The sequence below is a fragment of the Corvus brachyrhynchos genome, unplaced genomic scaffold (genome assembly GCF_000691975.1).
Source record: "Corvus brachyrhynchos isolate BGI_N302 unplaced genomic scaffold, ASM69197v1 scaffold148, whole genome shotgun sequence".
Taxonomy (NCBI): Eukaryota; Metazoa; Chordata; class Aves; order Passeriformes; family Corvidae; genus Corvus; species Corvus brachyrhynchos.
The window spans coordinates 842007-856158 of NW_008239785.1; the positions used below are offsets into that span (position 1 = coordinate 842007).

Consider the following 14152-nt stretch of genomic DNA (forward strand, 5'->3'; position numbering starts at 1 on the left):
AAGTATGTGACTCCCTCTCTTATAAATAATTAAGCCACCTACAAATTAGAGAAAATCAGTGGTGTGCAAGCAATGACGACTGTCAAGTCTGGTTCTGCTTTAGAAACAGCACAGGGCAAGGCAAACAAAGCCCAGTTTCTTAATAATCCCAGCAGAGACACCACACCTACCAATTGTCTGCGTAACCCACTTTGGGCCCAACCTGCAGGAGATCTATCAGTCGGGATCATCTCCAGGACTTGTTCCCCAAGCTACACAAATCACCATGAGGGGTGGCCTGGCTGCTGGGGAGTGAGTGGATCTTCCTGCCGAGCAGGAGACACAAGTCTGGATCTACCCTCTGGTTGTAACCAAGTGGAGGACTGGGAGGATAATTCCAGCCTCGCTGGGAAGAGCAGGAAATGATCCCTTGCACTGCTCTGCAGCACCCCCTGGTAGCCACACAACACCCCGGGAATGCCATCAGCCATCCCTGCCTGCCGGCCAGCTGCAGGAAGGGAGAACATGCTGGCAGAACCTAAGTTCACTTGGAAGCAGGGAATATTTAATGCATTCTTCGTGCAGCTGATGGTAAAATGGGTTAGTTAAAGGCCTTGTTCTCGGTGTGTCTCCACACAAGCAGCACTCCTGCTGAGGGCCACACGTGTTTGGGCGTTGAGCATCAACATGACACGTATGCTGACAGACACCAACACAGTGATGGCAGCTTTCATGTGATCCCAGTTATTTATCAGCTGAACATCTGAAACATTTAGACTAACACATGGAGAGCTGACAGAGTATCTCCTTTCCATCTTGAGATTACCGAAACCCACAGATTTTAAATACTCAGAAGGAAAAAAAATTTAGCAGCTTGAGATAGTACTACACCCTAACAAGAAAAAGCAACAGCTTTATGATAACAGAACTTCTGAACCTTGAATGAACCACAAAACTTCTGGTGAGAAGTAAAAAAACTCAGCGGTATCAGACAAGGCCACATTAGAACAAATACTCTGTGACACTCAGGAGAGAAAGGGCATGAGCAGAAAGCAGCTTGGTACCTGCAGACACAAGAACGTCTGTACCTCTCACCAACACTGCTTGTCCTACACCTTTATCACCAAACCACTAAGCAACAACCCCTTTTTAAAAAAATAACGCCAATAGACAATCCTAATACAGCCAATTCTTTGAGAATGCCAAAAATACAAAGACTTGGGAAACATTCTATTTGGAAATAGTCTATTTTTGTGCCTCTGGGTCTGAAAGAATGGAGTTAGAGAGTTCTTTCTTCCCTGGAGCCAAATTTACATAAGCATGTAGCTATTGCTAAATAACCTTTGCATTAGAGACAGCTCAGGGAAATGCCTCGTTCTTAAGACTCTGAAATTTCATCAGATCACTGTGTAGGGCGTTTTATTTTTTTTAATTATTACTCACACTTGTATACTGAATCACTTATAAAACAAATAAGGTTTAATAAGTTTCAATGCCCAAGGCTACCTCAACGTGATGACATCTCTGTCACGCAAGAACTGGGAGTGCTGCGCCCTGCAGCGATAACTAAAAAGCTGTTTGATATAATGGCAGGTTTAAAAGCAAACCTCCAGACCAAGAGAATTTAAAATGCAGATTCTTGAAACAGGTTAGAAGTCTCCTTCAAGTAAACAAATGTTATAAAAAAGTAGCAATCTCTTAATAATCCAACATTTTCAGTCCTTCAAATGCCAAAGAATAGGAGCACGAAAGAGAATTAAATTCCATACTGCAACATGGGTTTCAACAAAGGAGGGCAGCTTGAAACAGCAAATTTGAAATAGTGTCAGCAGAGGTGGCTGCTGGTGCCCCCCAGTTGGGAAATGGTGAGTTACTGATGACAGGTGGAAGGGAACAGAAAGCCAAAGGCCCCAGTGGAATTACAATATGCAACGCTGGGTGCGTGTTCCGACAGGAGCCGCGGAACAGCCGGACTCGTTCTGCACAGAACGCTGAGTGAGATGAAACAGCAGCACACACCTGATCACCCAGGCTCACGGCCACGAAGAGGCAGATCAAAGTGCAGCCACGGCCAACTACTCACTGCGTCCCTGACTTGCAGTTTCAGTTCATTGAAATGCAGGAGTTTCGTGTCTTTTCTGAGCAATTTTTCCATGCCAACCTCGCTCGGAGCCCTTCAGTAAATGCAGACCATTAGTGGCACAAAATCATGACCCAACCAAAACCCACCCTGTTCGGGGCAGTGTCACTGTGCTCCGACGTGGAGAGAGTTTTTATCCCCACTCTGGTGGGTTGCATCATTCCCAAAACCTGTCACAATCCCAAAATCCACCTTGCTGCATTGACCAGAAACTGAAAAATGGTCTTTTTTCTCCTTCTCGTTCAGAGACATGGCCAAGCAGCTGCAGTTTGACTGTTAAAGTAACAGAGTGCTGGAGGAGTCCAAGGGCAAAGAATTCTGAAGCTTGTTGACACAACTTTTAGTTATCCCTCAAGAGGATGTGCTCTGCTTTACACATTCAGTGATCACTTGTTATGTTCAAATATATTTATTTATAGAATAAATATATAAAGTTAGAATCTTGCATATTTAAGGGAAGTGTTTACTTATTTTAAACACTTATTTTCAGCTGATATTTTTGGTTTAACAGCATAATGTTGCTATAAGTGTGATATGAGATTCTTAATATTAAAATATTAAGAATACATATAATTATATAAATATAATATTTTAACATTTAGCTCTTGAAATAAGTATTTCCTGCTCCCCTTAAGCATGTACATGCACACATACCTGCATACATTGCAATCTGAAAACCTTTACTCCCTAATGATACAATTCATTGTAGTGACTGAAAGGAGAAATGGAAGACTAAATGCAAGAAAAGGCTTTACAAGTCTGCTCATATCTACCAACTGGAACAGGAGTTATGAGCTGTGAAGAGGGGGAAAAAAAAAAAAAATCACACAAAAGCAAGGCAGCAGCTCTGCTCCCAGGTCTATTGTATCACATTCTGGTTTCGATTCTACTTGTTGAGTATTCACCTGTTTCGCTTAGTGCGCACTAATGAACAGGTGGATGGAGCCAAAGCCAAACTCAAAGGAATTATGACAAAACACTAATGCATTATACATCCTGCAGGTCTCATCATGCCCCGGGAATGGCAAACAGTCAGTCTCCCTTTCCAGATCTGACAATAAAATGATGAAACCTCATTCTGTCTTTTGAAACGCTGCAATGCACACAAATAACGCTTCCTCCTGGTTGAGCAGCAGGTCCTCAGTTATTCTAAATATAGATAATTTCTTCTGTCTTCTGATTTGGGAGAGCTCGAGAAGAAAAAGAAACAACCAAAAAAACCCCACAGCCCGCACACTTGCTCCAGACCTTTGCTTTGATGTTTAGTACCACACTGCACACAAGTCCTCTTAGCGACTGGTTAAAAAGAGTAGCAATTTTATGCAAATTATCAAAACTTGTACAAACACCAGCAAATCCTCAAAGCTGTGCAACTGCAAAGACTGTACAAGGGCTCGTGATCTGCCTTCGCCTGCACTGCCTCGGTCAACAACCAAACCAAGAAGGAACAACAACTCCACCCACGCAAACGCCTCCATTCCACCCAAATACATTTGGACATCAAAATTGGTGCAGAACTGTACCCCAGGATTTCAAAACACACACCAACACTTTTAAGGGTGTAAAATTACAACAAAGCTTTTATAAATAGACCTCCTTAGGATGTACAACAGGAGCAGTGCCCTGGAAAAGAGGTTCAGGTACTGCAGATTTTTTTCCCATGCGTAGTATGTACATTTTAAAACCCAAACTAAGAATTCAGCTCTTTTGAGTCATACACCACTATCAACTCACAAGAAAAGGGCATTAAACAAAAAATTCATTCAGATTAGCAAACAAACCCAAACTTACTGAAATGACTGCTATTTTCAGAGTTATTTATGAGTATCTATACTGGCAACTTCACTTTCATTTGGACATGACAAAAATACTTAAAGAAAATATACATGCATGGGAAGTTACACTGTCTAAACTGCTGTGGAGGAAATTCTCCCTTTCTCTATTGCCAGGAACCCTCTGTGCATTTAATATCAAAGGCCTCCTGCAGCAGTATAGTATGGCCATAAACCCAACTCTCTATCTTTTAAGGGAAAACCAGTATTTACCAGGGCCTGGAGCATGCCGTTCAGAATGACAGTGCCCTCCATGGTCTGGGACGAGGATTTGGATAACATGGAGAGCACCCAGTCCAGGAAATCTGCCATCCTGCTTTGCCTGACGTCAGGGCGGACAATAAACCTGTCACAGAAAAAAAAGAAAACACTGTAGCCATTCACTTTGTGACACCCAATGAAAAAGAATTTTTCCTCCTATCCGAACTGGTTGTAGTTCCTGGAAATGATTCTTCAACGCGTATTTCCCCAAATCACTGAGGGTGGGAACACTCCAAACCATCCTATGTTTAGCACATTTTTTAGTCCATGTTTAGCCCATTGTTTCTGAGCAAGGCTCTGACCTGGAACTTCGCCTTCATTTCATACCCAGCTAAAAACTTGGGTTCTAAAAATTTCTTATCTTAATTGTAAAGCAACAAAACCTCCAAAGCCTTTAAGAAATTATTTCCATTAGAATTAGGGAAAAGCTGAAACAAATAGGAGGATTCTTGACCTCTCTTACCAAGAACAGCCATTCCACAAATCTGAAAATCAGTGGAAATCAGCACTGGGTCCCTTTTGCACTGTCTGTCTGCAGCCAGGCCCAGAACAAGCAACCAGCAGAGCTAGATCTGGGGTTTCAGATATTTGAAAAGGTCAAATATTTATTTATTTTAGTGTGTTATTTAGCACACTAAATGGGTCAAGAGATGTGTTTTTAGCCATCTTAGAAAAGGGAAAAGAGGCTTTTCATGGCTAAACTACCATAAAACTATTCTCAGCCCTCCCCTAACCAGCCACACTGCAGTCAGGGCATCACTTCAGTGCCTTGGCACCTACAAACCAGGGTCCTCTTCCAGCAGAGATTCAGACTACATTTGTTTTTAACACACCCAGTGGAAACAAGGCACGTGGGGAAGCCCATCCAGCACAACTCATGGAACTCAAAGAGGATGTGCCCCAGAGCCAGGACCTGGTTCCTTCCTACACCTACAGGTAACAGGGGAACAGCACCGAGAGCTGACTGATGGAGTATTAAATATATTAAATACAGAGAACACATCAACAGTGAGCTGATGGGACTGACTGGCTTCCCAGCCAGTCCCTGTGGTGCTCAGCAGCAGAACAATGAGGACTTGGGGTGAGTGCAGGAGGGTTGTTCTGGGTTGAAGGATGAAGCTGCCTTTGGCCCAAGGGTGCGTGTGAGAGAAGTGACCTGTGAAGTGGCAGAGCTGGTTCCTAGACCCCTCCTCAGCCCCAAGGAGTTTAAATCTTTCTTTCCCAGAGGAGTGCCCTAACCTCCACACTACGAGCAGGATAAAGATCCGCCTCATCTCCTCCTACTGCAACCACTCACTGAGCAGGCAGAAAGGAGAATTCATGAAATATACTCCAGCTCCTCTGCCCTATGAGAAGCAGCTTACTGTGGAAAACAGGAAATCTTGAATCCTGATGTTTCTAAACTTCACTTGAAATTCATGAACTCCTTGGAGCATGAACCAGGACCCAAACTTTCTCTTCCTCCCCAGGGACTTTCCCAGAGCGTTCCACAGAGTCAGACTTCTGTATCTTATCTCTCCATCTGTCCCAGGACCGTTGTGCTCCTGCCCACCCAAGCAACAGTCCAGCTCCAGGAACAGGGCACAGAGACCTCATCTCAGAATGACTCTGCTCAGAACTGGCTTTGGGGATGTGAAAACAGGCAAAGGCCTTGGAGCCAGCCTTCTAATTTCTGGTGTTTTAATCACCAGACTATTTTGAAAATGGTGTTTTCATATAAACTAAATAATTATAAGTCCACTATACAGTACCATTATAGCCTTGCACACCTGGTACTAGAACTAGCTTAGTGTATTCTATCACCATATTTGTTCTGAACATATACTCCTAATTAAAATTAATTCAGCCAATAAACAGACGTAAAGAGAACATCAAACAACAAGGTGCTTGCATAGGATCCAGTGTCAGGATGCAGGGCACTGGTGAAATCCCCCTGAAACCCAGGGCTGAGCACTGCATGAGCACAAAGCTCTGCTGCAATCAATGCTGCAATCAATTAAGTTACTGTATGTAAGCCTCCACTCAAAATTTAGTTTTACAGACACTCTGGAGTACAACTGAAGTGCAAATTCAATTAAGCATAATGTGATGAAAGAATCTTTTTTAATTACTGTCACCCTTGCTTGAGAAGGCTTCCAAATACTTCAAGAATCTATTGCTCTTGGTTAATTTGGGTATTTCCTGGGATTTTAGGAAATGAAGAAGGCCTATATGAATGCTCAAGAATAATTCACTCTGTGTCACACCATCATCTCAAATCCTCTGGTACTGTCAATCTGTGACAAGGCAGATTACCCATACACATACATAAAAAGCAATTCCTAATTATTGAGTCCAAAATTACTACAAAAACTAATTAGGATCACAGAATTATAGAATCATAGAATGGTTTGGGTGGAAAAGGATCTTAAAGCTCATCCAGTTCCACCCCCTGCCATGGGCAGGGACACCTTCCTTGGAGCCCAGGTTGCTCCAAGCTCCACCCAGCCTGGAGACACTTCCAGGGATGAGGCAGCCACAGCTGCTCTGGGCAACCTGTGCCAGGGCCTCACCACCCTCACAGGAAAGGATAAGGAGACAAACCTACTTTCTGTTACATGGAAGTAAGTATGTAACAGGCAAGACTGTTTATTCAAGACTGCGCAAATAATTCATGCAGTCATTTGAATTTTGCTCTGATATATTTCAGAATAAACCAGAAAAGCACAAGATGAGTCAGCAGAGAACTGTGAGTCTGGTCTCAAGTCCTTCATGAATTTTCTGCATGACACTGTACATTCTGAACCAAAAAAGTGTTTGATTTGCCATCAGCTTCAGACCCATAGCATTATACTCACTAAACATAAATTCCTAAAGCCTTGAGTCCTGTGAGTGAAGCTCAGAATAAATTTAAAATAAGTACACAGACAGTTACCTCCTAAAAAGACAATACAAGGCGTGCTCTACTAAATGTTGTATTTAACAACTATTTTGATTAATCCCATAAATTCAGTGCATCTTAACCCAGAGAACATGAACACAGGCGGTGTGGCTGTGACTCCCCCAAACCCACTGCCCCCCTCTCCCCATGTCCCTGTGTCTCTGTGTCCTGTTGTCCCTGTGTCCCACTGTCCCGGTGTTCCCAGGCCCCTGGTGCCGATGTTCCCATGTCCCTCTGTCCCCATCCCCTCGTCCCTCAGTCCCCATGTCCCCGTGTCCCTCAGCCCCCATCCCCTTGTCCCTCTGTCCCTCTGTCCCTCGGTCCCCTTGTCCCTCAGCCCCCATCCCCTTGTCCCTCTGTCCCTCTGTCCCTGTGTCCCCGTGTCCCTCGGGAGCCGCTGCCCCGTGCCCCCGTGTCCCTGGGGAGCCGCTGCCCCTCCAGCGACAGCGCCGAAGCTGCGCGGGCAGCGCCCCCTGCTGAGCACAGGCTGCAGTGCACAGTCGGGACTTGGACTGCTTTAAAAAGGAAAAGAAAAGAAAACCCCCCTCAGTCACAACCTGAGCCGACTAAAGGCCTCTTCCACTAGAATGTGCAGGAAGGTGGACTAGAATAGATACTGAAACAAGAGATATGTGTGTCCTATCCCTGCTTATGGGCTCTGTAATTTATTTTCATGTGCAAAGGAAACTATTCCCAAAAAACACTACTGGATCCAATCCAAGCAACTGTAATATCCTACAGACAGCTGGCAACTTCCAGCCCTCCAAACGCTGTCATGTCAGATTAAGAAACAGCAGCAGGAAGGGGAGCCAGCCCCTTCCTCTCTGTCAAGATGCACAAAAGAGACTTACTTGGATACCAGCACAGCAGCTGCATCCCGAGCCTTGTCACTGACAACCAGGTAACACTAAAGGGAAAAGAAAACTGACTGTAAAGAATTCATACATGGAGCTAGAATACCAACTGTGTAACAACTGTGTACATAATACACTACTGAATACTCACAATGACAAATATTATGAAGATAACATACATGATGTCATTATTGTATTACAAACTGAGTTTAAGATAGTAAAAAGTTAATTTTCCCATTTAACAAACTGTATCTGAGGCAGAATCTCCCTTCGTGTGCCTTTCAAAGCAGGTTTGTTACTGAAGGTTTGTTTACTGAAGCCTTAACTCACAGACACATTGCCCTGTAAGCAATAAACCCCTTAGTGCTGCACGTGTCAAAAGCCTGAGCTGTTGGGGTACCTGTGGGGATAGGGGTGGTTTACTTTTATCTCAAAGGCATGACAAGTCAGCCACCTGGGCTGACACCCACTGGAACTTTACATATTTGTTGAAAAATCTTCATGCAGTCACAGCTTCCAAAGTTGCTCGCTCTGATCAAACGCTGATTTCCTGTAGAAATCCTCAGATTCGGCTTTCAGAAGAAGCTCTCTGGCACTTTCAAATGTTGAAAGCCTCTAACATATTCAAAGGCAGGGGTTCACCTCAGATAACATAGCTTATTACATCAGGGGAAACAAGTCCCAGTCTCACTTGACTCTAAAGCAGCAAAGAATAGACTGAAGATCCAGAAGTACAGAAAAATTCCTTACAGATTAGACACAAAAATATGGGCTTAAATAATAATATATTCTCTATAGTCTTCAGTGATACTCTTTTCTGGATATTATTTATCACATACTGAAAGATTAAGCCAAATATCCCAGGTCTGAAAGCATTACAGGATGTGTTTTCCTTACCTTTGCTATTTCCAGGATGCGATCCATCGTTGGCTGCCGAGCCTGCCCTTCCATGGAAACGAGGTTTCCATCAAAACGAGCCAGGTCAAAAGGAATCAGGCATATCATGGACAGCCACAGTAAGAGCATGTAGCGAGTTTCCCAAGTCTGCAAAGGAATGGTAAAACAAAGGTTTTTTACTCCATTTCCTGCATCATATTCCAACAAAGTGCCAAGAGCACAAATGACCCGCTGGCTCCAAGGAATTTTTAAAGTTGATCAAGAGAAAACTCCCAATGTGAGTGTCCTGAAACTCCAGAGGAGACAGAACTACAAGGGATCCCAAACAGCAACACTGGGACAAAATGAATGGACTTTCCCCCCCAGTCAGAAATCTAGGCATGTTTCTTTCCTTCCCATTTTCCCGTTTTTCCCTTCCCTCGGCCTATCTGTGCCTCCATTCACAAATATAACAGAAGTATGTTTTTCTTCTTCATTTCTTATGTACTGCTTTCATGGATTTACTGAAACAACTTCAGACAAAAGAAGGAAGTTCTTCAAGCTTTAAAGCTGTACACCTACAGCAGCAAAGTGTCAGAATTGATGTTTGTTAAAAAAAAGCTTTAATTTAGAGCAGCAATACAATTATTGTCTTCAAATCCATCATTTTTGTTACTTATAATAGATAACGATCTCTCTTAAAATTCATCTATCTAAAGAAGCTCTCTGGAGTTCTTTTTCCTTTTTTAAAAATATCAGAATATAAACTACAGTATCCTGGAGTCAGACCCAATGATTTCTCAGTTACTCCTTTTAGAGGTTCAATGCCTTTCACTGCCCTTCTTCTTACTCTTATAATCAATTTGTTCCCTTACATGAGTAGTTACAGGTTCTATTTGCACCTCCACTGACACTGCTTCTAAATCCTTGGAACAAATCCCATGAAAGAAAACCAAGACCTGTCCTTGGGGAGGGCATTTCACCTGTAACAACACGACGGTTTTCACACCAAATGCAGGTGTTAACACCAGACAGGGTCTGTCACTGCTTTATATACTTTTTTCCCAAATGTTTTCCTTCAGCTTTTTCCACTGAAGACATAAAAGTTAAACAAAAAGTACAGCAAGTTCTCACCTCGGGGTCTCTTGGGTTCTGCTTTGCAAGCATATCCAAAACAGGCTGCAGGTCCTGGACTTCATGAGGGAACAGTGGGAGGAAACGTTTGTACCCTCTCACCTAAAGCAGAAATTTTCAGAATTCAGTCACTCACCCAGCACCAGCACGTACTGAGGGGAAAGGAAAGACCCTTGGAGGAACTTCTTGATTAGGATACTCATGTCATAAGGAGAGTAAGGATGCAAATTAAGGTCGTAAATACCTTGTGATGTTTGTGTTTTTACAAACTTACTAAAAATTCATGAAATGATAATTCTGTAACTTTAAAACAAGGGACCTCTGGAGATTGTCTAGTCCAACCCTCCTGGTAAAGCAGGGTCAGCCCAGCACCACATCCGTGGGGTGTCCAGTATCCCAGGGAGGAGACCCCACCACCCCTCTGAGCCACCTATTCCAGGGCTCAGCCCTTACACATCAAAAATATTTTCTTGTGCTCAAATGTAAATTCCACAATCCATCTAACTGTTCATCATACTTTACTTTTCAACATTATAACTCATGTTTTAGCACTCAATATCTCCATGTCTGCAACTACTTTTGCATTCAGACCTTGACTTTTACTAATCTGGATCATTAAATAACATAAGCTATCATGAAAATGAGAAACAAGAGAACTAATCTTTCACAGTACAGTTTAAAATATTTAATTGCATCAGACATTTATTTTAATATTTTTGAAAATAACCAAGAAAATATTGATAAGTTACAAATTCCAGTTACAGAACATTAAATTTAGGATTTTTTTACCTTTGTAATGATGTAGAGAAATTTAAAAGCCAGGTGAACTAGTGGGGGAGGAGATGCACTGTCCCGTACTATATCCAACAAAGAATTCATCATCCCCTCTAAAAAAAGGAGAGGAAAAACAGTGAGACTACATGCAGCTCACACAGTTTCTTGTACTTCTGATAGAAGAGAGGGAGACAGCAATAATATAATGGAAATACTATCAGCCACAGCAATCTTGTAATGCAAACACAGATCTTCCAGAGGAACAGATTTTTAAGTATATACACAGAAATTATTTAAGGATGACATTCCTACCTAAGTGGTGGTCCAAAAGGTGAGGCTGCTCCTGATACTTGTCCATTATACCTGAAAATGAAAAGATATCTGTAATAAACTACTCAAAGGCTCTTACAGAGCCTTAACTGTGAGATACCCTCAGATTCTGAACAGTTTTAGCTTAAGATTTCTGCATCCCTGAATTGCCACTACCTATAAGTGAGGTCAGAAAGTTAGAAAACCATAGAGTGGATGGAGCTTGGAACAACCTGGTCTAGTGGAAGGTGTCCCCATCATGGCAGGGAGGGTGGAATGAGATGATCTTTAAGGTCCCTTCCAACCCAGAGCAGTCTATAATTCTAAGTAACAGCACAAGCACAGTCTATCCCCCTCAAAGAGCACTCATTTACCTACACTAAATCATCAACCCACTCCCAGGAGTCTCTCCAATTTCCTTGGACAAACCTCTCACAGTACCACTTTGCAATGAGGCTGCTCCTCACAATCCTCAGAGCTAGTTTCTTATTTTGAAATAGAATACAGGGAATTATTCAGCAAAGAACAAAGGATCCTTAACAAATTTTAACCTCAACAAATACAAACTGCAGCTCTTACCACTGTGCTCCTCAAAACTGTTCACACCCCTTACTGTATTTTGCTGCCAGTAACACGGTCTCTTCCTTTTGGATACTGACTCAAGAAAGGACAAATTGAAATTGAATATTGAAAAAAAAATAAGAACAAGTTGCCAGAGCTTTTAGACACAAAAGCTTTGTAATTTAAACACAGAATTAACAAAAAGCAGCTACAGAAGTGAAAGCTGGATTCCCAAGGAGATCATTAAGTGATCCAGTGTTGCACTGGAGATTGCCTGGCCCATTTCAGATATTTGGTCAGAAAATAGCTTTTGAATTAGAAAACTAAAACCTCCTTAAGCTCCCCTTTTCCTGTATTTGTTTCTCTCACAAACACCTTTGCTCTCTGTCCTTTTTCTCTGCTTGACACATCAACACTTACATTTAAGCCATGACTGAACTCCAACAGTGCTGCAGTTGACCAGTGGATGACACTGCACAACCACCAGATGGTCCAACAGTATCCCTGTGCAATTCCACTGGGATACCAGAATGCCATCGAGAGGGAAACTTGAGCTCCTAATCATCACTAACTTCCCACCTTAATTAACGATGCCTTAAGCTGCCTACAGGCAGCAGAACTAGTGAACACAAATTCCACCACCACCCAAAGCCACAGCTTTCCAGCAGAAGTGGAATTGAAGAGCAAATTCTTTTCCCAGCTCACAGCCTGGCAAAGGTAAAACAAAACCCCAAATATAAAAGCTGGAGTGAATGAACCTAAACCAGTTCCTCTAAAACTATTATTTCAAAAAAGATCTTCCTGTATTTTCCTACAAAACTGTAGTTGCAGATTAAACTGTTTCCCACACCTCTGTTTCTAATGGTTCAACAAAAAATGAGCATCACGAGTTTTTCTGAGCGCTTTGGAAACCTTCATTAAAATCCTCTGGAATGGGGGATTACTGCATTCTCTGTTCCCAGACAAAAGGTATGCCCCAAGTTTCAGTGTTCTAACCCACACATTGAGCATCTTGCCAGATTTGGGACATTTTGTCCAAGAAGGATCAATGACACCTGAGCACACTAAATATTATAACCCAATACTGAACCACATGCACAGTACCTCTGTTTTAAGCATATTGAGCCTGTATTTACTGGGCAACGATCTGCAGGCAGAAAGCTCATAAATACAATTTAAATGCACAGAAACACCACACTGATGTGACAGACAGAGAGGCACAGCAAGGTGATTGACTCAGGGAGATGCCACCTCTCAGACACCGAGGTTTTTCCAGCAATGGCTTTTCCTATCCCACTGAAATCTGACATTTCCTCCGTGATGCTGAACAACCTCACCACTGTGAGTGTTGCTGGTACTTCTGTCTGAGCAGTTACATGTCCATCACAGGCCTCCTCAGATGGAGCAGTCAGTTCAGCCAACCACCCTAATGCTACTGAGGAACTTCTGCAGGGTCAGCTCTCCAAATTTTGGGGATTTCTGCTTTATTGTTTGCCTACCTCATTTCTTGTTGTCAAAAACAGAGCTGCCGGATCAATATTTTGACTGTGAGTTTTGCAATTTCACCATCCTTTACAAAAATACTTGCAAAATGCCAGTCTGCTAAATTCAGTTTATAAATACATGCAGCACCGAATTAAGTTTTGAAAATCACCTCATCAGAACACTGACCCAACACACAGATGTGCCCTGAAACCAGGAGACCACGACATGCACCTCACTATGGCCTTTCCAGATTCAGCTGAGGCCTAGGGGCAGCTTTCATTAGGTGGCACAAAAGTCAAATCCAAGTTAACTCCACTTAAAAAAACAAACATGATCTGTATGGATTCAGCCACTCTTCACATTTCCCATGAAACAAAAAAGTAAAAATAGGAAACTGGCACTTTAAAGCAGAAAATGGATGTGTTTCAGTGAGTAATTAGGTAAAAAAACTACTTTATTCGACTGACATACAAAGTTTTAACTAAATTAAGGCCTGAATTTGAATAGGAAACTGGAGGCCCAACATGAGTCAGAATTCAGACTTCTGGAATCTAAGACCTAGGTTTTCATTTACAGTAGTTACCAGGTAATAAAGGAATATCTATATGGAAAACAAAATGAGCAAAGATCTAAATCTGAACTACCTGTTGATAAAGCTCCAGCATCATCACTGACCCAAAAATCAGCGGTTTGGTCCCTTTTTGGTAATCAGCAATAACAAAATGCATCATGCAGAATAAAATTTCTCTATCAAGCAATAGCAGGACCACTCCCTTTGGGTGCCGTGCTTACCTATGAACCGTTCCACGGCCATTTCCCTTGTCACCAGCTCCCCGAAGACGCCCCTTAGGTTCCCGATGAGCTCCGCGACTTCCCTGCTCTCCGTGAAGCTGTCCAGGATGTTCTTCTCGCTGGTGGCACCGGGCTCCCGCTCCTCGCCCTCCTCTGGCTCCGGCCCCACTCCGTCCATCCCGGCGGGCCCGGCGCTGGCAGTGACAGAGAGAAGGGTCGGTGCCACCGCCCGTCA

General features: G+C 42.8%; 1 protein-coding gene across 1 annotated transcript in view; it reads right to left on the reverse strand.

The window, feature by feature from the left end:
• The window catches only part of TBCD (tubulin folding cofactor D), a 114936-nt gene that overhangs the window by 100592 nt on the left and 192 nt on the right, over positions 1-14152 (reverse strand). The window contains exons 2-8 of the mRNA XM_008640610.2: positions 13918-14111; positions 11083-11133; positions 10786-10883; positions 9997-10098; positions 8884-9030; positions 7984-8039; positions 4165-4297 (exon numbers count right to left, since the gene is read on the reverse strand). Coding sequence (XP_008638832.1) covers positions 4165-4297; positions 7984-8039; positions 8884-9030; positions 9997-10098; positions 10786-10883; positions 11083-11133; positions 13918-14095 — 765 coding nt within the window. The 5' untranslated portion in view covers positions 14096-14111. The remainder of the gene's footprint in view (positions 1-4164; positions 4298-7983; positions 8040-8883; positions 9031-9996; positions 10099-10785; positions 10884-11082; positions 11134-13917; positions 14112-14152) is intronic.